Below are 26,902 nucleotides of genomic sequence, written 5' to 3' on the forward strand. Positions count from 1 at the left end.
AAAGAAGATAAAAAATTGTAATTGATTAATGAAGGATGAAAAAGATATATATTAGAATAAATTGCTATGTAAAATACAGTTTTATAGTTATGGTTAAATTGAATTTAATAATGATATTGACTATTAACCAAATATCTTCCTGAACCTTTATACGAGCAATTTATGCATAGATTCTTATATAACTTAATACCTAAATCTCAAATAATAAAACTATCTGATAAAAATAGACTCCTTAACTTAATTATTACACCAAAAGTGTTGGAATAGGTTTCTTCCCAGGCCAAGCTTCTTTGGCATATTTTTTCTTTTTTGGTTCCATCGTTCGTGTATCAGTAGGTCCTGGTATTTCTGCTACATGTGGTGTTTCTGTTTGTATTTGATTGGGTGTCATCTCTACCTCAGGAGCTGGATTTGGTAATGCAATACCAAGTCGAGATGATAATGAAGATAGTGCACTAGAAAATGGATTAAGAGACAACGACGATGGAGTAAACTGTTCTGGTGGCAAATCTTGATAGAGTTGAGGTGTAGTTGTTGTAGGTTGAAGATGCTTTAAAGGATTGTGATCCTCTGATAAGGATATTAAACCTCCTTCCATACGCATTCTCTAAAATATCAATGAATAATAAATTTATAAAACATATATAAATATATATATAATGTTGATTTGGAATAACCCTTACTTTACTGGGAACAACTGTCGTTTGTACAAGATTACGAAATCTTCCGACTGATGGATCAACATCTTCTGGATTTATTACTTCTTCATCATCATTGAACGTAATTCCTTTTTTCTTTCGTTTTCTAGTTGGTTTATGAATTTCATCGTCTGTTATTCCTAGCATAGATATACGTCTATTATGTGCAGTGTTAAATTCCGTTAAATTCTGTAATTAACAATATAGTTATTAAACTATATCTTAATAATATAATTTAAATATAAATATTACTTGAGGCATACATCAAGTTCTGTTTCTGTTTCAGGTAAACCTAATAAACCACCAGCATCTGTATCTTCTGATAGTTTCTCTAATTCCTCTATAATTGGTCTTGTGCCAGTTTGAGGTCTTTCTCTAATAATATAATACCGTGTAGAAGCTCCAAAATGAAATGTACTATCAATTGGTAATTGTGTGGGTTTATGTTGTTCCAAACGAAGATTACCAATAAAAGTTCCATGTGCTGAGAAATCAGTCAAAATTTATAATATTTATAACTTAAATCTTAATGTTTTGTTCAAAAACAAAGAGTTTCATATTTATTTAAATCATTAAAAATGTTCATTTCATATTGCTTAATTAGATTCTGTTTCTTATAATTAAAAATCAATGTGTATAATAAAATATAACATGTTAGTTATGAATTAAAATGTTATAAATTAAAAATAATGATATAATACTTACTGCTACCCAAGTCAACAAGAAATGCACGATTTAAATGTTTGTGATAAACAAGAGCAGCATGAACACGAGAACAAGAAGCGTGATCTATACAAAAGTCATTTAATTGTTGATTACGGCCAAATAAGTAACATTTTTTCTCATCAACCATTAATTTCTGAAACAAAATAATATTTCTGATATATCTCTAAAAAAGACCTAAATCTTTAGGCGTAATATATAATTCCCTTACTTGAATTAATTTGTCATTCTTCAGTACATCTAAATGTAATCCAACTGGTGGCTTCCCAGCCCTGAAAAGCATAATCTATGTGTAAGGTAATATTTTTTATGCTATAAATATACTATAATATTAGATAGTAATATTGTATCTAAAATGGTTAAGTAACTATTTGGAACAGTCTGATAAAAATTTTCCAAACGTACCAATTGGGTACTTCGTAATGATTAGCCATCACCACTTTGAAATAATTTGCTTTGTTATTAAATGGACATGAAATTAACCGGGCAGAAAAACACATTCGATGTCAGCGATAGCAGAACGTCATATTAAAAAAACCTTAATGAAATTTTATGATAATTCTTCATAACTGCTTCCGTTTCCATTCCATATATTATGGATATTTCTTAAAAGGATATAAATAGTAGGCACATACATATACGCAGCCTGAAAGAAAGTTATTTTTTATCAACTTTAACATAAGGTATTATTTTGATGCCATATACATATAGGCATATATATCATTCAAAGACGTAATTAAGTAACTTAGTGCCCCGGGTATATCAATGAAAATTTTAAAGAAATTTTGATGTACACTTTAACATATGTTCGTGTCATAATAACTAATTCTATCTGTTTTATTTCATATTTAAAACAATAAAATTGTAATACAAAGCAGAGAAAATGATAAGAAAATACATTTTTTATTTTGATACTATCCTAATATTCTTTTGCATACATACGAGTAGTGTTCTTATTTTGGATTCTCAGATTTATAAATCATATATTTTTTTGTTGAAAATATTTTAAAGGAAATTAAGCAATATACTATTGATTAGAATGATAAGAAAAACGAAATGGTGAAAAATATGTACTTTTTAATTTTTTAATATATTTAAAATAAATCTAGCTGAATAGTAACAGAAATTATTATAGTGATATTGTGGTGGTATACATTAGAAGAAGATGAATCAAGTAAGAATCAATGATGACATTTTGAATAACTAAATCAGAATCTTAATACTTTAGATTTTAGTAGAATAGTAAAATTTGAAGATACAATAAACATTATTTAGTTTAGAAATGAAAATTCAAATTCTTTAATTATAGCAGCACATAAGATAGAAGCGGTCTAAAGAAGCTGGCAGAAGCTGACTGACATAAGTGGCCGAATAATTTTATAGTTAGTAGAGCAACGTATGTGTCAGTGTGATTGAGAATTTATGTCGTTTGAACTGCTTGTAACGAAATTCAAATATATAATTGACAAGCTGAACAGTTGAACAAGAGATAAAAGATATCCTGTTACAATAAATGAACTGTATGAAACTAGATGTAATAATCTTCCACGGCTGAAATGTCGTATAAAGTCGGACAGCGTGTCGAAGTTCCTGGCAAAGACTGTCAAGGAATAATTGCTTATATTGGTCATCCAAGTTTCGCTTCAGGAAAATGGATTGGAGTCATACTTGATGAACCAAAAGGAAAGAACAATGGAACTATCAAAGGGCAATGTTATTTTAAAGTAGGTTATTTTATATTTGTCTGTATATATAAAATATAGCAATCACATAATTACATTGTACACATTTTTATTGTACTAGTGTGCTGAAAATCATGGAATGTTTGTACGGCAGTCACAACTTATTTTGTTGGATGAAGCAGGCAATAGAACTGAACCTGCTAGTCCATCTTCAGCAGGTAGTAGTGCTACTACACCAGACGAGACCAGTGCGGCACGTGCTAGAAGTCGATTGAATAGGTAATGTGGTTTTTTTTTACCTTAAATTTTTTCAGATGTCGCATTTCTTTTTTTTATTGAGATAATGTTGCGTATTACATGTGACAATGCCATTAACTTATCTTATCATAATTTTTATGCTAGCATAAGTACACGTCGAAGGAATGAACCTACTGCGTAAGTTATTACATTGAATGATAAATCATAATTTTTAATATATAAGATATAAATTGGTAGATCTTATTGTATAATTTTTGATATAAGAAATAATAAAAAATAGGTACTTTGAGACAAGTATAATTAATAAATTCTTAAAATTCATATGCTGGTCATAAAAGAGTACGGAGAAAAACTTCTCCTGCCCATACTAGGCAGCAATCTGAGAAACTATCTGGGTAAGAATTTATAAAGATTGATCCCTGAAAAATTTGCCTTAATATCCTCCTTAAATGCTTTTATATATATAAGCAGCTAAGAATTATATCTGTTATTCACTTTTTATACATTTCTAAGCTTTTCTCATTATAGCAAATGTATGTAGGATATAAATAAGAATATGAATATAAAATTGCAATTGATATATAATTTTTTACTTTTGGAAAAATATTATAGCACTTTACATATCAATAAAGTATTTTAAAACTATGCTATCAAATAATTTAATGTATTTGTAATTGATGATGTGCATCTAAATTGTGTTGTAATTGCAAGGGAATATAGCTTTAATATCATAAATATTGTCAGAACTTAAATTATATTTACTAAAGAGATACTAACATTGTGTTTTTTACAGTTCAAGACTTTCATTGGCTGGTAGTAGGACACTTTTAAGTGCTCCAAGTACAGAAAGTTTGTCTGGATCACAGCATGAACGTAAAGATGGAGGAGAATCACTTATACCAGTTCCAACATCTAAAGGAGCTTCATTCATCGAGGTATTGTTTGTTGTTCTGGTCATGCTTTTATTATTTCTATATAGTTAATTTTAATAAGTTGATATATCAGTTATTTATGTGAACACAGTGAATGAATTATTCTGAGGATTCAACAAGGCATGAATACATGAGATGAAGTTTTCCATAAAATATGAATATACCTCTATATGTGATAAATTCTCAAAAAATGTGATAAAAGATTGGCTTTGCTACGTTTAAATCTTTGAAAATTTGAAGTAACTTATATGTTTGTTACTATCATATTCAAAGAATCGTATTCTGTGACTCGGTATTAAATAAAAAACTACAGAGAAATGTTTATAATGCCAGATAAGCTAATAACACAGAGTAGTGAACTTTAAACTTTGAGCACATGTTAAATAATTCCGTTGGCACAGAATGATTCATATGGGAATGCACGTACGTGTTTCAGAAGTCCCCTAGCACGAGCTCGCCTCCCGGCAAAAAGCCAAAGGCCCAAGATGATCACAATAATGTAATTAATACTCATTAATTGTAATATCTAAATTTTCTCATCTGACCTTAAACCTTCTCATACTAGTTGTTTGTTGATCATAAGCATTGTAACACATGACTTCAAATTAGCATCACTGCACTTTGATGGGTTTACTTCTTCTTAATGGATTGTGGAACTGATTTATCCTTCACTATTTTCACTGTTCCATTAAGGATCTGCTTTGTTAATTGAGTTCTGTGATGCTTAGTCTAAAATTTCTCATGAGAAGGGGTATTCAAATGTACAATTGTCATTTTTCTTTTTAACAATTAGATACTGAATTCCCCTTAGCATTATATTAATGAGGTAATGATAACAATCTTTCTATGAATAGGAATTTAACAGCATTGCGGTATAAATTTGTGATCCATACTTGGAACATCCTGTTTCTTTCTTTTTATTTAATCATCGTTTACCAAGAGCCTTACATCCCTGATATAAATGCAGTTGATATTTATAAATGATTAGGACATGATAGATGACTTAGTTAATATTATGCCTATTGTCAACTGCAGTGTCATATAACACAATTCAACTCATTGACTGAATTTCCTACACTTGTTAGAACTAATAGAATATTTGGTGTAGCTTGTTGGTGTCTCTTGTCACAATTAATATCATTAATCACTTTGAAATAGACTAATTCTACTGAATGTACATACAGAAACAACATTTTTCTGAAACATAATGTTTTGTATAGGAAATATAGGGTGTTTTTTTCATTACCGTCAATAGAAAATTACATTTATAATTATATCATTTATAAATAAATTAATTAAAATAAAGCATTTCGAAGGTTACCTCAAACTGAAGCACCTAATGCAACTCTTTAGTAAAATATGTGTTTCCAACGCGATAATAAAAAAAACACCCAATGTTAAAATATAGTTTCATTTATAATTTCTTTGCAATTTAGACAGGTTTTGTAGAGACTTTGAAACCACAGTTTGTACCTGGTCAAGTAATGGCAGGTTCTGCAGCAGCTGCAAATGTAGTAGAAGAAAAATTATCACATTTGCAACTTCAACAGGAAAATGAAAATCTGAAATCTCAGGTAAATAATATTAATAAAATTGGTTTTATTTTTTCAAATTATATTTATTTCTTAAAGACACTGCAGCTTTTTTAAACAGATTTTCTAGCCTCCATAAATTTCTTTCAACTTCTGTTGCTTAACTGTTGAATGGACTTAAATGAATGTTCCCTTAGTCACCACCACCAATTTGTTTCCTATCATTGAATAATCAACTTAAAGATTGAGAATGGTTAAAGCCATTTCTCAGCAAGTTAGATTTTGACTTTATCTGAAATTCTGCTTGGTTATTACCAAGATATTTTCACAGTCTGAAATAAAATATTTCAATATTTGTTTATTGATATACAAAACAAATACAAAATAATGTGTTTTATATATGTTATTATAGGTTCGTGATCTTACTGAAAAAGTAGAAACTTTACGGGTGAAAAGAATGCAAGACAAAGAAAGAATGAAAGACTTTGAAAAAACAAAGCTTCAACTTGAACAACTTATTGAATTCAAAACGAAAGTTATGGAAAGCCAAGTAATGGAAGCTTTTGAGTTAGATTAATAAAGTTTCATAGTTTTCATTAATTTTAACATTTTTTTATTTATTTCTATGATAAAAGGCTAGTCTTCAAAGAGAGCTACAACGCGCGCGTCAAGAAGCGAGAGAAGCACATGCAGCTAGAGAACAATTCCAAGAAGAAATGGCAGATCTTGCAGAAACTGTAGAAATGGCAACATTAGATAAAGAAATGGCTGAAGAAAAGGCTGAAACATTACAAATTGAATTAGAGCAATTGAAAGAAAAACTTGAAGAACAAACACTAGATCTGGAAATATTACGAACAGAAGTATCTGAAAGGGTAAAGTATTTCATAGTTCATCTAGTTATGATTTGTATTTTGTTTGTTTGTTTGTATGTGTGTGTGTGTGTGCGCGCGCGCGTGTGTGTGTGATTTACGATGGGCTATTAGTCGCCAGCGACACTTGAGGAAAGTCAGCTGTTCCAATATTTGGTACCCACACAACGCAGCGAGAGTTATCCAACCAAGGAGAGGTAAGACCTAACCGTGTGCCCCGCTATTGCTCGTATGATGTTGGCAAGGCTCATCAAAAATCGCGTAACCCCCGAGCATTGAAGAGGGGCGTATAACTAAGTGCCAGAGAAAACGACTAGAAGAAGGATTTAAATGAAGGATTTTCCTATGAACGAACTTCCGGGTAGATTTTACTGTAACATTGTATTCGGACATTAGCATTGTAATGTTTCATTGGTTTACCTCTGGTATTAAGCTCTGTTTTCTACGCAATAGTTCTCATTCTGTATTTCCTTATCTCTACAGAAACTAGCTTATCCTATCTTACACTATCTATACCTAGATTTAATCGTTCCATTCTTACCCCATCCTTATTTTTTATACAGATTATTAATATATAGATGGCTGTATAATTATTGTAGGCTGCAGGAGGGGGTTCTGCTGGTGGTGTGTCAAGTTACGAAATAAAACAATTAGAACAACAAAACAATCGACTACGAGAGACTCTTGTTAGAATGCGAGATCTTTCTGCGCATGAGAAGCACGAATTCCAAAAACTTCAGAAAGATTTAGATCAAAAGAAGTCAGAAATATTAGAACTAGGTCGCACAAAGGAAAAATTGTCTACACGAGTAGAGGAAATGGAACATCAGATAGCAGATTTACAAGAACAAGTAAGAAATATTAATAATTGTTAATGGGTAATTTTTTATTAATATTATAATGGCGAGAATTATAGTGATCTTTATTTATTGTATAGATTTATTTATTGTGATTGAAACAGACGTATAACTATTTAATTTAAACTTGACGTAATAATGTGATACAACTAGGGCAACTAAATTTGTTTAACTAATCAACTTACAATTTACAACTAACAACTTACAACAATTCGACAATTCACAACGATTCGACAACTCACAACGACTCAACAACCCATAACGGCTCAACAATCCATAACGACTCAACAACCCGCAACTACTCGCGGCTTACTCGTAACTCCAACTACATCTATTGACTACTGATCACTCTCCCCACCAAGACATCTTTTTTATACCTGACGCACATGTGTTCCACAGATGTGGATGACCCAAGATGGTCAAGTACACCTGTTTTAACCCTTTGCGAACTACCGCCACATATATGCGTTCTGCGTAAGCCATCAATTTGGCTGAGGAACTCATATATGCGTTTGGCGAAAACAATTGATAGAACCGAAGACTCATATGTGTATCATTTTATTTATCCTGTGGAGAATCTGTGCATGTACATATGTCTAGAATTTAACATCCATGAACGAAAAGTGCGCCTAAGCAGAAATGTGCATGGCAATTTTAAATGATTATCGCGACAACAGCTCGGTCCCACGGTACGGTTGACTTTGAACCGTCCCGTCTGCAAAGGGTTAATTAATTTCCTATCTTTCCCGGCCTGTCAGAACTTCTACTGTTTTCCACATGTAGTTCATCGGGATTTTCCTAACGGCTTTTCCCCGATACCACAATATATATGTCGGAGATGAAAGGACATCGGGGCCTTTTCTTTGGAATTCTAAGGAAAATCCCCAATACTTTAGACTTTTTATCATAGCTGTACTTAAGTAATTGTTTATGATTTAATTCGATTATGTTTGCCCGAGATTTGTGACAATGAGTTTGGCCTCGAAGTGACACAACTAGTCGCTAAACGTAGCCGCGGTCACGGGATGAACGTTGTACCTAACAGAGGTATGGAGTAATTGTATAGCTCTCCTTGAAAAATAGATGTAGCGGCACTCGACAGTAAACTTTCCAACGATTTCTGTCCCATGGCTCGCCACACGAAGACCCTATCCTTCGAATAAGATAATTGCCAGATGTCGATACATCTTCACAGTATATTTCCAGCTAGCCTAAGGGCCCGCTATAAATCTTAGGATTTAGTTAGCTAAGATTCTTCAAACGGACAAATAGTCTTTGTCCTAACAGTCCCTAAATCTATCACCTACTACGGGAAGATACGGGAAATCTGCTTTTCTCACGAACGACGCTTCCCGCTAGCAACTTTCTCTCAAGGGCGGTTAGCATCCTTCTTCAACCACCAACATAGAAATTAACCAATTAACAGCAACGTCCATTTCTCTCACTTCCTGAACGAAGGCTTTCCTCGACGAATCCGGTGATCTCGTATCCTCGGACACACCCCATCATAGTTTTCCTCTGTAGCATCATCGTGACAGAAAGTCATTCACGTACGATCTCATCAGTGAGTTACGCAGCATCTTTACGATCAGTGAATACTCTACGTTTTAACAAAGAGTTAATTGAGTAATACTTGTACTGTGGACAAGTAAGTCGAGTACTTCTTAAACTTTGGAAGAAAGCACATTTGCTACCCTGTTGACCGTGGATTCGCTATCGAAGCTAAGATCATTGTCATATTAGTATCTCGAGTATCCAATCACCGCGATTACTTGTTGAATTCTGTAATAATCATACTTGTACCAATAAACATTATCTCTATTGTATAATAACGATGGCTAATTCGAGTGAAGATTCGTTACACGCCCCTAACCTTAATGATAACTCAGCATATATATAAATTTGTTCCTTCATCAAATAGGTTGATGCAGCATTAGGTGCTGAAGAAATGGTTGAAGTACTTGGTGAGAAAAAGATGGCGTTAGAAGAGAAAGTTGCAGAATTGGAAGAAGCTGTTGCAGATTTGGAAGCCTTACAAGTACGTAAAGTCTTTTCTAAACATTATTAAAAAAATTGCTGCTTAAATAATTATCCTTTTGTTTAGGATATGTCTGATCAACTTGCTGAATCATCGAAAGAATTAGAACTAGAATTGCGAGAAGAATTGGATTTAGCGCTTGGAGCAGCGCGCGATGCTTATCGACATCGAGATGCGGCTTTGGAAACATTAACGGACCGTGAACTTACAATTACAAAGTTCCGCGAACTCACTCATCAATTACAAGATCAATGTTTGCAATTACAACAACGTGTGCAATCAACTGAAACCTCTAAATTTGGAATGGGGGGCGCAGAGCAACAATTAGCAGAAATTTTAGATTTCCAAAAAACCTTTGCTGAAACCCGTGCTCAAACAAAAGCTGTTGATCTTGAATTACGACGATTGGAAGCCGAAGAAGCTCGAAATCATGTGAAATATTTATTATCTTTCATGTCTCCTGCATTCTTAGCACGTGGCGGTGATCACGATGCTATTCTAACACTTTTACTTATACCAAGGATGATACAAAAAACCGAGATACTTATATCACAAGTACGAGAAAAATATAGATCATTGGATAAAGTAGATAGAACAGCTATCTTAAAGGGTCATTCGGTAGCACAATATACCTTCAGATCACGTCTTTGTTCATACATGTATGCATTACAAACGTTCCTTGGTTGTTTTGAATCTGCATTAAATGTATGTAGTCCTGAAATGTTACTTAAGGCTGGAGCAGTTTATCCAGAAATGGCAGCGCAGGAAAAATCTTTGGATTCCTTGATAGAACTAGCTAAAAAAGATCAATTAGACGAGAATCTACCAATGGATGCTATCGAGAAATGTTGTGGATATTTTTGTACTATGTTTTCTGTGTTATTTGGAGAAACCATCAACCAAGCTCGTTTGGTAGTTAATGGTACGAGGATGTTGGACAGTTCTTGTGAAGCTATTATGACAGATGCTGCGGCAATCAAAACTTTGATTCAGGGAGACAGTGGTGATTTAGGCCTCCTTTGTCAGCATGCGGAGACAACGTGTGAAGTAATTCAACAACACCTAAAGTCAGCTAGAAGACGAGTATTGACAGATCATGCTGCTGCAATTCATAATGCAGAATCTAATTTAGGATTGGATAAAGACTGTAGTGAACAACTTTTTACGTGTTACCAACATGCTGTGAAGATGATGAAAACATTACAGATTTTGCTGAAGAGTGCTGTGCAAGCAATTATTACCAATGGCGACTTAGATACAGGACTTGGTGCAGATAAATTGAAGGAAATGGCTTCTATAGCATGCGAAAAAGTTTATGATACGGAAGATGTTGGACCCGTAGCTACGATTAAAGGAAGTTTATCAAGTATCCAACAGTTAGCGGCCAATTTCGCACAAAAAATGGCAGAGTGTGAAAACGAATTAGCAATAAGTGGACAGTTATCACAGCAACGAGAACAAAATGCGGAAAGTGAATCTTTACAGCCTATCAAAGTAAGAGCACAAGCAGCAAAGAAAGAAGCTGAAGAAATTAAGATACTTAGTAGAAAATTAGAAGCAAGAGATAGTGATATACTTGAAGCGAGATTAGCTCTTAGGGAAAAACAAGAAGAATTATGTGAAATGATTTTGAGAAAAGATGTTGTAGAGAAAAAACTTGCAACTCAACAACATGAACATGAATTGAATGTAGAAAAGTTGAAGAGAAAATTGGAAGAAGCAATGAATCAATTGAAACGAAAGGAAAAAGAATTTGAGGAAACGATGGATCACCTTCAGACAGATATTGATAGTTTGGAAATGGAGAGAGGCCAGTTAAAGGAAAAATTAAAATCTGTTGGAAAGAAGACGATGATGTCTGCATCTGGAGCAGACAGTATGTCTGGAAGCGTTACAGCAGCATCTGGAATGCAATCAATGGACAATAAGTTCTTAATGCAAGAGATAACTGCTCTTAAAGAAGCATTAAACAGTGAAAATCAACAAAGAAAGAAATTAATGTCTGATATATTACGTCAAAAGTTAGAAAGCTTGGATCCAATAACTCCTCTTCCATTAAGACAGGGATCAATTAATGCTAAAATACAGGAATTAAAACAAAAAACTAATGATCTTACTAAAGTAACTTACAAAACAATTATTATATAAATGAAAGATTCAAAAAATATTATTTTATATTTATTTAATTTTAATCAACATTTTTTTCTTGTTTTCCAGGATATTAAACAAGTCATGACATTCCCTATCGTTCCTGATTTAAGACGTAATAAGGCACGTGATATGGAGGGCCCAGTGTTAGAAAAGGCAATGCCAGTTTATCAATTGTTACAACGAGAAATAGTCATGAAAGAGTTAAAAGATCGAACTGATCAATTGATCGTAAGTCATTAATCAGTAGAAAATTATAAATATACAGTATTATAGTTGTTTGTAAATCAAAATTAAAACTTTTGTGTTTTTCTTGTAGAATGAAGTTCTTGAAGAAGTTATACAAAGAACAGTAGGTGGAATGGCTGAAGCTAATTTCGCAGTATTCCCAAATCGTGAAATGACTGCAGCAATGCATGAAAGTCAATTGCTTGCTGCCGAAATCGCTATTCCTCATCAAGGTCAAGAACAAGTTTTTACTGTTAACGTAGGAACGCAGGAACTTAGGAAAATTCATACTTTGCTGTGCTATTAATTTTCATTTGTTAATTCTTAATATAACATATTAATGTGGAAATATATGCTACCACAAAAGCAGTGGTAAGTGCAATAAATTTGTAAAATATTAATTTTATAGTATTTGCCTTTTGGTCACTTACGCATAAGTTGTGGTAGCCAATGATGTTCTGTTATATTTATACACATAGTTAATCTATTTTATATGTACAAAAGAACGAATAATTGACTTTTTATATCCGATGAAAGGAACGGATTGAATCTAGCGATAACATAATTTTGGAGCGTGCGATTTTTATTTATTTTCGAATTGACTACAGCACGATGACCGGTGCATTGTAGCTGATAGTCTGCAGCACATTTTGTTACCTTATAAACTCAAATATTATTACTATTAACAATTTAAATGATAAAGTTACGCGCCTCTGTGGCTTCTGTGTAATATCTTTTGAGATTTGTCAAATATATGACTTAAAAATATTTACATAAATATCCTTTACATATCCCATGTGACAAGAATATCGCAACACAGTTCTCGGGAGCAAGTATATCGTTCATTTTGAACAACATGTTACTACCATTCTGGATAACGATAATCGTGTATTGCCATCAAAATTGACACTTAATGAAATAGAAACTATAATACAATGTTCCACTTTTTATTTATAGCGATAAAAGGAGCAATAAACTGTTGATGATTTTCATTATTTATGAAATAACGTATATCTTAATTACTGTCATAATTTTATTATACATACACACATGTATGTATGTATGCACATATATAAAGCATTATCTGTATACAGAATATCTTGTGAGGTATTTAACAAACTTTTCTTACGTATTTGCTACGTCATTAAGAATAAAAAGAATATACATTATAGGTCGTCACATTATAGGTTTATTTTGTTTCGTAATCACCGATAAATGTTTAGTTTTGTTTCAAGTATAATGGTTCAGTTCCTTATTTCCAATCTGTAAGATGTAGATTATATTGATTTCAAATTCATATACAAATTTTATCTTGTTTTTTTACTACTATAATATTAATAGAAAAGAATATACACACGCGCGCGCCCGCGCACACACACACACATACGCACACGCACATACATATATATATATATATATATACTTATTTATTTATTTATTGTATATATATATATATTGTATATATATTAAAAACATATATACAAGATTTTTGAAGTACCTCCCTTTTTTTCACGATTAAAATATAGAAAATAAGAAATATTAGTATCATTAAAATTAGCATACAACATTAAGTAGAATGTATAAATTCACTCTTATGAGTACACAAGTTATCAATAGCAATCAACATTTCGTTTATTTATCTTGTTATATAACTATTATATTTTATAAGAACTCTGTTATAGTATAAATATGGTGGTAAGTTCATTCAAAATAACGATTAGCATCACATACATGATTTGAAGATTGCCTATGTAAAAAACGTAACTGAATTGTTCTTTTACTATTCATCCAATGTATTATTTTTGATGGATAACGAAATTAAATAGATCTATAGAGTATATGACATTTTTTTTATTCAGAATGATTTGCTGAACACGTGGGAAAAATTTGTTGAATACCTCACGGGACATCCTATATATACATACATACATACCAGATAGTAATAAGTGCTTATATCATTAATTATTCATTAACTTACTCGTTCATTCATTCTCGCTGCATAGTAGTACACACTTTTATTCATCAATTTTGTTTTTTCATAATAGTAATAATATTAAAATAATAAAAATAATAATATTAATAATAATAATAAACCATACATTCACTCAAAGATATTTAATGATTATATCTCTTTTCTTTTTATTACTGTCTAAAAACTTCATCAAACAAATTGTCCTTCCAAAATATAACGGTACACAGGATCCAGTCGTATTACCCTTGTATCTTGGTTCGTACTAACGTTGACTGGACATTTTTTTATTATTTTTTTTATTTTTTAAGAATATTTTTGTAGTAAGGACATGAGTTAACATTATTGATTATATATCATTTTGGAAGTAGTGCTTGGAACATAGACGTGAATATTGACGCAACTAGAATGGTTGATGTAAACAAAAATTTTCAATGACAGAAACGAATTTTTTTAAAACTTCTACTGTGTTTAACGTGACTTCGTGTGCGAGATTTCATTATGCATATTAACAACCAACTGCCCGATCGGTTAAAGATCTCGCAAGTCACGTAACATAAACTTAATATCGAAGCAATAGCGCGGGAAATACTACTGCACAGTCTCTGCCATTAAAACTATATGAAGGAAGTCCTTTGGCTGGAACTGGTTACAGAGTTGCTTTCCATGCATCAAGTATTTTATGTACTATTTGTATATATTCTTTTCTTCAAATGTAAAGCAATCTGTAATCCATCTCCAATACAGAGAAATCTGCTTAATATTCCTTTTATTTATCATGATCGACTAAATGTACTCACAGAAAGAAAGAGAGTAAAGAGTGAAGTTTATTAGGTCAGAGTAGCTAATAATTTGTTCGTTTCTTGATCGATACAACGTATCTAGAAATTAAATTGCTGCCTTAATAGTAATATTACTTCCAGTATTTACTTCAAAGATACTTCCACTTACTCGTACATACGCATGTATGTGTTTATGTCTACGTTGTGTGTGTATATATATACATATTTATGTATGTATACATATATACTCATATAGAAAAAAAGTGTTACCACAGTGTCAATAGTATCAAAGAAAAATCTTTGATACCATTGACATGATAATTTATGTAAGAAAAATATTAACATTTCTCTCGAAGTTGCACACGTTATATTTATATTATATTGTACTGAGAATAAAACAAAAATCAGGAAGCAACAAACTGTATTTATCTCTCAGTACACATATATTTCCTTCATACTCTCGCATAATCATTCACTCGTCCTCACGTTTGTGTTTCTATTTGTAGAATAGATATAAAATTTTATACGATGTACTCAATTAATTACCCCGAATGCTTGAGAGTAGTCAAAACCGCATCCTCTCTTTCTTTCTATGAAAATTGTTTGTCGGATTTTCGATTAAATCACACATTACACCTTTACGTGTAATCTTTTACAAAGGTCTTCGGGGCATCAAAACCTTTATTTCAATTATTATCAACGGTGAATTAAATAGGTAATAACAAAATAAGAACAAGCCACCTCTGGCTGATTTCACTTGGATTTTAAGCACAAAGAGGTGGATCAACCAAAACTCTAAGCACTGAGAATACATTGAAGTTTTCACTAATTAGCGAATTCACAAACGTGTACTCGTGGCATTGTCCTTTACTCGTGTACGATACGCTTGTAACCATAAATCTCCTCCTTAATGCAAACTTAGAGGATTGATTGATTTTACTCTTTGCATGGCATTCATACAAAGTTGAGTACCTGGTCGTGGACACTTCAATAACTGCAAATAGGACTGATGCAATGACAAGGAATTATAGTTTTATCCTTTCTGAAACAAAAAATACATTGTACGTTATATAAATGAAGAATAATATACCAAATGACAATTAATACTAGCAAAACGGAATATTAATGCCAATAATGATTTGTATATCAAATTTTGTAATAATAAGAGAGATTAAAACGAAAAACGATAGTCAATTTTCACTATGCTCTTGATTATACGTTATAGAAAATATTTGTATAAATTATTATGTCGCTATTATAATATGGAGTTGCTTTTTTAATATATGTATAGAAACTAAAGATGATGTAATATGCAGTATAATTGATGATATAGCAAAAAGTACCTGGTTGAGCGTTGGTCTGAGCTGGTGGCTGAGCTTGGGCTTGTCCTTGCCCCTGAGCATTTGGTGCGGATTGACCTGGACCACCTCCAGTTGTTAAAGTAGGGAGACAATTCTTTTGCTTCAACATTGTCCAATCAAAAGTATAATCATATTGGTGATTCAATGTACGGAAAAGTATACGGAAAAGTTGGCGAAGATACATATAATCTGGACTTTCTTCGAAACGTAGACCTCGTGTATAATTTAAATACATTGCAAATTCAGCAGGAAATCCCTGATTAAAAAAAATAAATAAATAAGTTTCTTTCTAAATAATACAACGTATTCTAGTTTTAATAGAAAATTTGTAAGTTCATAAACATATTAAACTTACCTTACATAAAACTTCCACAGGCGTGGACATTTTCTTTTCACTTATTTTCTCATATTTCTGCTTTTTGGTAGCAGCTTTAAGTCCTTGCCAAGGAAGAGATCCGCGATTGAAATACATAAGCACATAACCAAGTGATTCCATATCATCACGGCGGCTCTGTTCTATCCCAAGATGTGCATTAATCGAAGCATACCTTGCTGTGCCTGTTAAATTTTTATCCTCTCGATACATTATATGCAGTCTTGTACGACTATCTCTATATTTTTTAGCTAATCCAAAATCAATAAGAAAGAGCTAAAAGTTTAGAAACAATTATCATGATATTACAATGAAAATTATTATACAATCTACATTATAGATTGTGTTATGATTTAACATTGTTAAAATATACCTTATTACAGTGACGGCCAATACCCATTAAAAAGTTATCTGGTTTGATGTCTCTATGAATAAAATGTTTGCAATGAACATATTCAATCCTACCAATCATTTGATCTGCTAACATTAAGACTGTTTTTATTGTGAATCTTCTAGTACAAAAGGTGAAAAGGTCTTCAAGAGATGGACCAAGGAGGTCCATGACAAGTACATTATACTCTCGTTCTTGTCCATACCTACATTTAATAAGAAAAAACAGTAAAATTGTATTTTTATTCAAAAAGCAAACTTAATTGTCTATTTTATAAATTAATTACATACTAGATAACAATATCTATAACATGTTAGATATCTCTTGACAAATAAAACAAGCTGTTAAAGGTAATAGTTACCAACGTATATGAGGTATTCCTATACCACCATGCAAAATTTTATATAGCTTTGACTCATATAAGAGTTGAGGATGTCGAGCACGTATACTTTCCAACTTAACAGCAACTTCCTAGAATAATACATAATTAATACCTATTATGTTTTATTATTGAAACAAGCTAATATAATTTGTACATAAACTATTACAGGTTTATAATATGTTGTCTTCTATACATGTCTTTATATAAAATGTTTTTTTTTTTTATAAGTCACATATTACCGATTAAATTCATACTATTTATATAATTATTGCATGGTATATATAATTACTCTCATTTAGCACTCTTTAAATATTTTTTTATTATATTTATTATTTCAATATTGTATTAAAATTTGCACACATATACATATAACCAATCTGTATTTAATATAAAAATAATTGTTATATGTTATATGTTAAATATTTAACACTTGTCGTCGTATATCAGTAATGAAATCACTATTACATCTTATTAATTAATTCAGTATCATTTTTATTTCCAAAAAACAATTGTTTGACAAATAAAATGTAATTCGATGACACACAATATTCATAAGCAAAAAATATAATAACAAAAACTTTTATGTAAAGTAGTAAATGTAATATGCTATAGGATACAATTTATTGAAAACAATTTCGCATAAACACAAAGAATAAAACAGTATAAATATGATAAAAACAGGTTTTAGATGTGAACTTTATTTTCTGCAGAAAAGAATTTTAACAATATAGGAGCAATTTTTAAACGCTTATTTGGTACTTTGTACTATCTAATTTATGACAAACATTACAGATATATGTATTTTAATAACAAACATTGTCTTACGATTTACACACATAAACAATAAATATACTGTTCTTTTTTACATATAGAGGTCAATCACATTGCAAAAAGTTGGATGATCGTTTACAATTAAATAAACGCCATGAAATTTTGAAAAATTGTAATTCTGTATGTCGATTAAATAGACATAACTTTACCGAAACGGAAAGTTTATAAGTTGCAAATTCTCCAAGGGAAAACAATGGATATTTCATGTAACCAATAACAATATCATAAAAAAAACATATTTCGTAAGAAGTTTAATAACGTTTAGTATCATAAGGAGAAATTTCTGTCACGATACAGATTTATAGTTGAATAACTTGTTACGAACGGAATGAAAAATTAAAAAAGAAAAGAAGTAAGACAAGGAGTGGAAGATGTGCTGGCAGGTCGTCTCACGTGAAACGGTACTCCTTACCTCACCATTAGAGATGTTGATACCGAGGTAAATGTCGCCAAAGGATCCCGAGCCAATCTTTCTCAACAGCCTGTATTTGCTACCCACAATAAACTCATTCTTTGCTACTGACATTGCCAACTGCATCGACATATTGCTCCTGGCTTCCCTATTTCTATCCTTCCTCCGCTAGAACCGACGGCGGACTTCTACGACTGGCTCACGTCGGACTCGAACCTGATTTAAAGTACTAAGCGTACCCGATAGGACTTATACGCCATTTACTGGCAAACTCGACGATGTTGACTATTCCCAAAGTCGTAACGATCGACGATTTTCTTCGATAAAAATCTGCTCAGGTAGCCCAAAAGTCACTCTCTAGTGGCACAACAAAACCCCACTAATACGCCGACATTTTCCCTTTCGCTAGAAGCACGAGAGCAACTGACGTTGCGGAAACGATGCGTCACGACGGGCGGCGTTCAAGTCAGAGTCCTTATCAACGAATTGCTATTAATTAACCACACTATCTTTTCGATCGAACCATCCGGAAACTTTCTATTTTAATTACGAGAAAAATTTCGTTTGGCTCAGCTACGAGTTTACCACTGTCTCAAAATTTAATCGTGCAAAATGACTCGCTTGAATTCGCGGTACTAGATTTTCGCCAGGTCTGTATCAATCTGATTGCGATTCCTCGAATGAACACCGTCTCTTACAGTGACGTCTATATAAGTCGAAACATGTGTTATTAAAATGGAACTTTTTCTCCCGAGTCACATTTTTCTTTCTGTCACAGTTATTTAGCATTTAAAGAAAAAGATATTCATTGGCAAGATAAATGAAAACTAAGAAAGAACAAGCAAGAATATTTTATATTTTTATATTTTTTTTCGATAGTTTTATATATTTTACCTTATATGAGAAATAATACAAGTAAAACGAGTAAATTAAACGATTTAAAAAGATTTGGTTCTTTCTACTTGATATTGGCATATTTTTGTAATACTTATTTTTAAGAGTATGTAATTACACTCTTAGATAATTTTTTTGTGAAACAGGTAATATAGAAGTAGGAATTTTGAAATTTGTAAAAAATATATATAGTATTATTAACAATATTATTAACAATATTTATAATTTTTGTTGTACACACATATAATGTACTTCAGAGCAATATAGGTCAAAAGTACCATTACTTTTTTAAGGATGTATATTCGTATATACATAGATACATTACTGATCGTACCGGAACCTTGTGCTACTTATTAGAAATTGATACGAAATGCGTTTTGCATTTCTTATTTATAGTTTGCTTTAAATTGAATGAAAATTTGATTAGAAAATGTTACAAGCACTTTTCTGTTTATGATTTTGATAGTGTTCAGCGCAAAATACTCCAAATTTTGTAAAGTACTGAGCGACATCTAAGATGTATGCTATATATGTATATATAGTAAGATAAACGTGTAACGAAAACTTTTTTACGTTTACATTGTTGAATTAATAACTAACAAATATTGAATGATTCATGGCAATTTCTTCACAAGCAATACGACTACCAATATTAATATCTATGAAAAACGTTTTTTTTTGTACAAACAATTGCAATAAGAGATACATTATGACAACTTGTACAAAGCTTGAAAAAGTTTTGGAAAGACTTGAAAAAAATCCTTTTTTTGAAAAATATGCTAATAAAATAGCAAAATTTCAACAAACCAGCCCAGATGAATTCTTACAGCGTGTCGAAAATGAAGAAAAGAAGATTCAAGGAAGGAAAGGTATAATAACCTATATAATATTTTGCAAATACTTAATATTTGTTATTATTAATCTATCAAATGAAAATCGATATACTTTTTTTTATTATATATATATGTTATTCGTTTATTATTATTTAAATATAGAAAATATAAAAATATAGAAAAAATATGTGAGTGATATAACAACATACTACTTAATTGTTTTTACTTTTTAATAATTATTCATAAGTAAGTATTATATGTTGCTTTCTTTGATATATATATATATATTGTTAAATTAAAGAGAAACAGGAAGACGAGTATAAGTATTATCAAAGTCAAGCAAAACCATATTTGAAACAGAACAAGCAACCTGAACAAGCTCACTTAAATACCATAATGAAAGTTGATATGATTCAGGATAAATCAAAGGATGAGATTGTAAAAATTTGGAAAGATTATCATAAAGATAAAGATTACATATGTGGTATATTAACACCAGAGCAATTTGATAAAATGTTCGAACGTGGGAAGCATCATACAACATTTTTGTTGCCATTACCTAGGAAACAAGGATATGAGTTTATTGTTAGTCAATTCTATGGATTAGAGATCCATATGACACCACTTTTGTGGTATCAAGCGCATAAAGAGAATGCACCAGAATGTCTAACTTTGGTTCATTATACAGAATTAAGAGATGATAAAGGAATTATTCTTATGCGCGGCGAATTTGATAAAAAATGCATTAACGTGCAAGAAGCACAGTGTTTAGTGAATGAATTACAATTATATTATTGTACAGACAATACAAAGAGATTACAACTATTGGAAACTTTTACTAATAAGCCTGATGAATTTAAGTATATGGATCTTGTAGCACAGTTAGAATCAATACAATTGGAATTACAATAATTGAATATTTGCATATAAAATTTATTGTAATTATATTTTATTTGATACTGTGGATATACAGAATTTGTATATAGTGCTCCGAAAATAAATAATGAAGTAAAATATTTGTATTGAGTTATTTATCAACTACAATTACTACACTTGATTTTCAGATGTTTTATATCTTATGCATTTGCATTGTTTTGAATAGTTCTAATATACATTGATTTTAATTTTAGTTACAGTCCATCTGTCAAGATCTTGTCATATTCAGTCTTTGTGGATGTTTCCATTCGTAATGACAAGAACACAACCATGGAATTATGTTAAAAAAAGGAATTTTAGTGATCATGCAATGAAAAGCATATATATTACTACACCTATATTTTATGTTAATGCTGGTATGTTATTATAAACATAGAAGAATTTGTTTTATAAATGCATAGAAATATACATTATGACAGTCAATATTAAAACATTGATTTGTTACTTTTCCTTAGGACCACATATAGGACATCTTTATACAGCAGTTTTGGCAGATACCATAGCTAGATTCAATGCTATGCTAGGACATTCTGTGTTTTTATGTACAGGTACAGATGAACATGGCATGAAAGTTCAGAAAGCTGCAAGTAATGTGACTTTACCTATTCCTGAATATTGTACTCGGGTTTCACGTCAATTTCAAGAAATGTGTGATGTGTTTGATGTTGAATATTCAAAGTTTATTAGAACAACTGAAGAACAACATCAAGAAGCAGTTCTTGATTTTTGGGTAGTTAAACTTATAGAGTGTTAATCAATAAGAATGGATAGAGAAATACATGAAGATAAAATTTTGCAGAATCGTTTAGAAAAAAATGGATATATTTATCAAGGAAAATATTCTGGTTGGTATAATGTATCAGAAGAAGCATTTGTCCCAGATAAAGATGTAGTAAAAAAGAATTCTGCAAATATTAATGAAGCATATACAGAATCAGGAGATGTGTTAGAATGGATGGAGGAAGAGTGTTATAAATTTCGATTGTCTTCTTTTAAAAATGAATTAAAACGTTGGTTGAAAAATGGTATATATACAATTCGATTTAACAAATTTGGTTTAATTAAAAGAAATTGCAGTTTTAATGGTTGAAATTATATTTAGCAAATGTAATAGAACCGGAAATATATCACACGAGCTTGATTCCGTGGATAGACAATTTACAAGACTTAAGCATTTCTAGACCTATCAAGAGAGTGTCTTGGGCAATTCCTACTCCTTCTGATGAATCTCATACAATATATGTATGGCTGGATGCATTAGTCAATTATTTAACTTCAGTGGGATATCCAGATGATTCATTTAGAAAATTTTGGCCACCAACTGTACAAGTAAATGTCTTTACTTCGTTCTAATTTGAGAATGTCACTATACAAATCTAAGAATATTTCTAAATTAGGTTATAGGAAAGGATATATTGAAATTTCATGGTATATATTGGCCAGCATTTTTAATGGCTGCTGGTCTTGAATTACCAAAAAAACTTATATGTCATGGACATTGGACTGTTAAAGATAAAAAGATGTCAAAATCCAAAGAAAATGTAATATCACCTTTTGAAGCAATGCATAATTTTACACAAGATGGTCTAAGATATTTTCTCTTACGACATGCAGTGCTGCACACAGATGCAAGTAAGACAAAGAATGTGTAGTATGTGTTTCAAATATTGCCCTTTCTTTATTTTCTAATATCTTATTTCTTCCTTGTAGATTATAACAATTTAAAAATTCAGAATGTACTGAATTCTGAGCTAGCTGATACACTAGGTAATTTATTTAATCGTTGTTTTGGTAAAAGTATTAATCCAGACGGAATAATATATAACTCTGCCGAATATATAAACATTTTAAAATCCGAGATAGCTTGTAAAAATGTAGTAGCTTTGGAAGAATTAAGTGAAAAAGCTAAGGAATATTATGAGAAATATAATTTGTATTGCACAGTGGATATTGTGATGAATATGTTGCACATTGCTAATCAAATGTTTCAACATCATCGGCCATGGGAATTAAGCAAAGCCAAAGATCTCGATTCTGTAAAGCAACTTGAAGCTGTGATCTCTTTAGCTTTGGAAAATCTACGAGTAGCTGCTTTAGTATTGTATCCCATTATACCAAAGTCAGCTTCTAATCTTCTTGATGTTCTTCAAGTTTCAAAAAGCAATCGTACTTGGGAAGATACAAAACCGATTCACTTAACAAATGCTTCGAATGAAACAAGACACGTTTTGACGCAGAATATATTATTTTTTAAAAAAATAAAAATTTGAGAAAACATTGAATATTTGAGTTATTAATAAACAGATAGGATGATAAGGATGTAATAAAATGTTGCAAATTTAATATTCGCGTGGAAGTCTTACGTTAATATATTTACAGAGAACGATCATTCAGATATATCATTAGTATACATCGACTTCGTGCACGTATCATTCCGACAGAAAAAACGTAGGATTTCTGTATTTTTTTTATCTTATTACGATACCCTAACTGTAGTCTCTCTCTTGTCGGAATGCAGTACACATTGCAAATCGCTGATATAGATGATGGAAGAGACTCAATGAGCGTCGGTTGCATATTGCAAGGATTTTTTTCGTTTAGATAAGTGACGCAGATTTGAGATTCGACGGGTTGCGCAACAGTTTTGCCACACGTTAGCACCTAAACGAAATATCGCTTACAATGCAAAAATACGTGGATCGCGTGTTGGTGTCCCGTCAAATAGAAAAATAAATAAATGACTATTTACAAGATGGAAAATGAATCTGTGCGGATTCCACCGCGATCCTAGTACTAATATGTATAAGCTACGATTCGATAGACGTTACTATTAGTACTTCAATGTAACATCCAGCTTCACATCGTAGATGCGCTATTAACATGATTTTATAATTACAATTGCTTTATGAGAATACCTAAATACTAGTTTCGAATTTCTCTACCCACGAATTTTAATCCTTACTTTTTTTGTTCTTTTTTTACTTTTAAATTGATATCCTCCTGTTCGATTTTTTTTTTTTTTTGATAATTCGTGTTTATTCCTTTTAGTGTAAGAGCAGATTATGTCTCACGGATATGTTTTGAACTACCTTTTGGTGATTGTCTTTAAGTAAATATTTTTTCTTAACCGTCCATTTATATCGATAAATTCTCTTCCCCTTTCACCATGGATGAAAGAAAAATATTCAGCAAAAAAAAAATCCACATGTAACCTTTTTCTGTTTGGGGTGAGAGGGGAAAGGAAAAGAAAGGGAACGTACTGTTACTTGGTGACTGTTGCTCATGGCGATAAAATCTATATTATTTCGAGATATTTTATGCGTAAAGTACGTGGTTGTTTGTTGCAGATGATACGAGAAATACGTGGAATATCTGTCGAGGAGAACTCGATAAGTCAACGAATTCGATATCTCGAAAAGCATTTGCAGATTTTGTAATACATTTTCTGTATAATGAAACAGTAAAGTTGAAGTTGACAACGACGGTTACGATTACTGTTCTAGATGGTTGTAAATTTTATTCCACCCGTTACCATTATGGGAACTTGAAAAATTACAGTGGCTATAAAAAGTATTTGTACACCATTGTATCTATTATAGCATTTACATACTAATTAATTAGGTTTAGATATATTAAATTTTGTGTCATTTAATAGTACTTTCATATGGCTACAAAAAAAAAAAAAAAAAAAAAGAAAAAGAAAAAATGATACTGTGAAAATGAAAATGAAAAATAAAGGTATGTATAAATACTTTTTTTAACTACTATATATGGATATGTTCATGTAACGCTCTTCGATTCGACCGAAAAATTCGTACCAAGAACGTAGAGTGCCACGCGCAAGACTGACGACAGGAGGGATGTAATATTTCCGACATGGTTTTATTAACATGTTGATTGCCACGATGGTTATCGATGACACATGTTACCAAATTTTTTCGAATGATTAAAATAAGATAAATTTTAGAAACTAACAAATTTTCAACAATATGAATAATTTAGATAACACTGTTAGATACAAAATGCACAAATACAATATTTTATAAAAATTAAGTATATAGTATATTTAAAGAGCAAAATATACAAAATTCGCGTGGCAGTCAACGTGTTAACGTGTTACGTGTTATTAATAAAATCACTTACATAGGATTAATGACCGCGATGGAAAATCTTTTAACTGTATTTAAATTCGCGAAATGCGCAGGAAGGCGAAATGCGCGCTTTTATGCGCTGAAGCGCAATATTCGTTCGATAGGAAGATCGATAAATCTGAAGGGAGAAATTCGAGTCTGATTATATCGCACTGACGATAGTATCGCGATGTCTTTGCGCCATCATTCCGACTTGACAACTGTCCGCGCTTGATCTTGGACTAATATTACATTCGATCATAGACCCGTTTCGTTTTTGCACAACCACGGATCGAAATTCTCCGCATTCGCTAGTCGACGGTTGGTTTCCTCGGGCTCGCGCACCCTTTGTAAGAATTCTTTTGAACGCTTCTCGAAACTCTGTGTTAAAGATGCTGTAGATGATCGGATTGAAGGCCGAGTTGCTGTAGCCGAGCCAAGTGAGTACCTGTTACATATCAAACTTTGTTTCGTGTTTTCTTTTTTACATCTTTTTTATGGTCATAATACGGTCGAACTTCGATCGAGTCTCTATAATTCGAAAACCTTTACGAGATTTTAATTCTTTAATTCTTCGCTTGAGATACGAGTTACCGAAGTTCGATTGTATTAGGTTAAGAATCGTTTAAAAATGCTTTAATTAGTATAAAAGATGTTTTTGAAAAATATTTTTATGATGGCGTGGTTTAATCCAATAAGGACCATGTAGCGAAATAATTAAGGCATTATTACAAAACATAAATAAAATGAGTTATTCTTTTAAGTTATAAAAATGTATTAGAGTAGTAGGTATATTACAGAAGTCCATACACAAATCGAAACTGAACAAAAATAGTTTACAAAAATAGTGATATAAAATACTTGAATTTCTTTAAATTTCATAAAATTGTCGGATCTAAATTGAAGAAGAAATTAGTAACGGTAACGATATTGAGCAAATGCTTGAAATTTCTTTTCATAATTGCGATATGGACTATAAGTGGATTCAATAATTCAAAATGACTAAAAAGATATTACGTATGTTACCTTAATGCATTTTTGGTCCTTAGTGAGTTAATGAAAAATAGCAGAAAAAGCAGATATTCATTTTTTAAAAATAATGATTAAAAAATCCATTCGAGTACGGTTCTGTGCATATCTGTTTTCTTTCGAAACGATATCTTGTGAGAAAAGAAAGAGACATATTCATACTTGGAATGCTCGGACTGATATGCAGGTCTTGCAATATGAAGCGACGATATTTACGCAGAAAAAGGGTACCCAGCATATTAAGAAAACACCCATAATTACACCCACTGTTATAGCGGCTTTATGATCAGACACATGATAAGGACTTGTCGGCTTCGTTTTTGTTTGCGGCTTTGGTGGTTTGTTGCGAGTACTTTTCGCACGAAAACTCTTGGCCATTGAGGTATCCGGCAGTTTCGTTACTGCACGGATGCTTTTTACGTGTTTCTGTGCGTAGCAATAGAGCCTGGAAATACCAAATCATATCATAAGAGAGAACATCTTTGAATGGTATATCTTGATAATTTATAATTAACGGGTTTCAAGTTTTGTTTTTAATTATTTTGTATGGGAAAAAATCGTAATGTCTTAGAAAGTTCGCGATGTTAGTTTATTATATTCGCAGGGGAAGC

General features: G+C 31.5%; 5 protein-coding genes across 12 annotated transcripts in view; 2 read left to right on the forward strand and 3 right to left on the reverse strand.

Moving 5' to 3' along the window:
• Positions 1-29: 29 nt before the first annotated feature.
• Positions 30-2,124, reverse strand: LOC117230514 (nuclear inhibitor of protein phosphatase 1). The gene is made up of 6 exons (XM_033488080.1): positions 1,827-2,124; positions 1,633-1,693; positions 1,404-1,557; positions 962-1,182; positions 684-887; positions 30-607 (listed from the first exon to the last, which is right to left on the reverse strand). Exons 1-6 carry the CDS (start codon positions 1,919-1,921, stop codon positions 245-247), a joined length of 1,098 nt encoding a protein of 365 aa, XP_033343971.1. The 5' UTR covers positions 1,922-2,124; the 3' UTR covers positions 30-244.
• A 327-nt stretch (positions 2,125-2,451) lies between these two features.
• Positions 2,452-12,736, forward strand: LOC117230509 (dynactin subunit 1-like). 5 transcript variants are annotated; one of them, XM_033488065.1, is made up of 15 exons: positions 2,452-2,595; positions 2,731-3,145; positions 3,225-3,382; positions 3,506-3,538; positions 3,700-3,756; positions 4,155-4,296; positions 4,730-4,792; positions 5,730-5,867; positions 6,238-6,375; positions 6,461-6,700; positions 7,297-7,548; positions 9,476-9,592; positions 9,659-11,713; positions 11,810-11,971; positions 12,060-12,736. In XM_033488065.1, the coding sequence occupies exons 2-15, from the start codon at positions 2,978-2,980 to the stop codon at positions 12,273-12,275; spliced, it is 3,939 nt and encodes a 1,312-aa protein (XP_033343956.1). In that variant the 5' UTR covers positions 2,452-2,595; positions 2,731-2,977; the 3' UTR covers positions 12,276-12,736. The 5 variants fall into 5 exon arrangements, with proteins under 5 accessions (XP_033343956.1, XP_033343957.1, XP_033343958.1 ...); XM_033488066.1 differs by lacking the exon at positions 2,452-2,595 and having other exon boundaries at positions 2,602-2,817; positions 2,891-3,145; XM_033488067.1 differs by lacking the exons at positions 2,452-2,595; positions 4,730-4,792 and having other exon boundaries at positions 2,602-3,145.
• Positions 12,737-13,799: 1,063 nt separating this feature from the next.
• LOC117230515 (casein kinase I) lies at positions 13,800-18,927 on the reverse strand. The gene is made up of 6 exons (XM_033488081.1): positions 18,470-18,927; positions 17,206-17,315; positions 16,827-17,049; positions 16,436-16,729; positions 16,063-16,336; positions 13,800-15,761 (listed from the first exon to the last, which is right to left on the reverse strand). The coding sequence occupies exons 1-6, from the start codon at positions 18,599-18,601 to the stop codon at positions 15,745-15,747; spliced, it is 1,050 nt and encodes a 349-aa protein (XP_033343972.1). The 5' UTR covers positions 18,602-18,927; the 3' UTR covers positions 13,800-15,744.
• Positions 18,928-19,670: 743 nt separating this feature from the next.
• Positions 19,671-23,808, forward strand: LOC117230510 (methionine--tRNA ligase, mitochondrial-like). Its single transcript, XM_033488070.1, has 7 exons — positions 19,671-20,232; positions 21,327-21,488; positions 21,588-21,862; positions 21,932-22,157; positions 22,235-22,461; positions 22,530-22,764; positions 22,843-23,808. Exons 1-7 carry the CDS (start codon positions 19,980-19,982, stop codon positions 23,400-23,402), a joined length of 1,938 nt encoding a protein of 645 aa, XP_033343961.1. The 5' UTR covers positions 19,671-19,979; the 3' UTR covers positions 23,403-23,808.
• Positions 23,809-25,382: 1,574 nt separating this feature from the next.
• Positions 25,383-26,902, reverse strand: part of LOC117230512 (dopamine receptor 1-like) — a 55,440-nt gene continuing 53,920 nt past the window's right edge. For all 4 annotated transcript variants that reach the window (XM_033488075.1, XM_033488076.1, XM_033488078.1 and 1 more), the window contains 2 exons: positions 26,454-26,736; positions 25,383-25,710 (listed from right to left, as the gene is read on the reverse strand). In XM_033488075.1, coding sequence (XP_033343966.1) covers positions 25,426-25,710; positions 26,454-26,736 — 568 coding nt within the window. In that variant the 3' untranslated portion in view covers positions 25,383-25,425. The remainder of the gene's footprint in view (positions 25,711-26,453; positions 26,737-26,902) is intronic.

The sequence above is a fragment of the Bombus vosnesenskii genome, unplaced genomic scaffold, assembly GCF_011952255.1.
Source record: "Bombus vosnesenskii isolate JDL3184/JDL3185 unplaced genomic scaffold, Bvos_JDL3184-5_v1.1 scf7180000013267, whole genome shotgun sequence".
NCBI classification, from domain to species: Eukaryota; Metazoa; Arthropoda; class Insecta; order Hymenoptera; family Apidae; genus Bombus; species Bombus vosnesenskii.

Bases quoted from the DNA above. Each gene is read 5' to 3' on its own strand.
- LOC117230514 (XM_033488080.1), bottom strand. From the start codon at position 1,921: ATGTGTTTTTCTGCCCGGTTAATTTCATGTCCATTTAATAACAAAGCA. The intron at 1,183-1,403 runs GTAAGTATTATA...CTGATTTCTCAG, and splicing joins TCTTGTTGACTTGGGTAGCA to CACATGGAACTTTTATTGGT. The intron at 888-961 runs GTATGCCTCAAG...TGTTAATTACAG, and splicing joins AAACAGAAACAGAACTTGAT to AATTTAACGGAATTTAACAC.
- LOC117230509 (XM_033488065.1), top strand. From the start codon at position 2,978: ATGTCGTATAAAGTCGGACAGCGTGTCGAAGTTCCTGGCAAAGACTGT. The intron at 4,793-5,729 runs GTAATTAATACT...TTTGCAATTTAG, and splicing joins CCCAAGATGATCACAATAAT to ACAGGTTTTGTAGAGACTTT. The intron at 6,701-7,296 runs GTAAAGTATTTC...TAATTATTGTAG, and splicing joins GAACAGAAGTATCTGAAAGG to GCTGCAGGAGGGGGTTCTGC.
- LOC117230515 (XM_033488081.1), bottom strand. From the start codon at position 18,601: ATGTCGATGCAGTTGGCAATGTCAGTAGCAAAGAATGAGTTTATTGTG. The intron at 16,730-16,826 runs GTATATTTTAAC...CTAAACTTTTAG, and splicing joins TTGGCCGTCACTGTAATAAG to CTCTTTCTTATTGATTTTGG. The intron at 16,337-16,435 runs GTAAGTTTAATA...TTTTTTAATCAG, and splicing joins CTGTGGAAGTTTTATGTAAG to GGATTTCCTGCTGAATTTGC.
- LOC117230510 (XM_033488070.1), top strand. From the start codon at position 19,980: ATGGCAATTTCTTCACAAGCAATACGACTACCAATATTAATATCTATG. The intron at 20,233-21,326 runs GTATAATAACCT...TTTTAATTTTAG, and splicing joins GAAGATTCAAGGAAGGAAAG to TTACAGTCCATCTGTCAAGA. The intron at 22,158-22,234 runs GTATATATACAA...AATTATATTTAG, and splicing joins AAAACGTTGGTTGAAAAATG to CAAATGTAATAGAACCGGAA.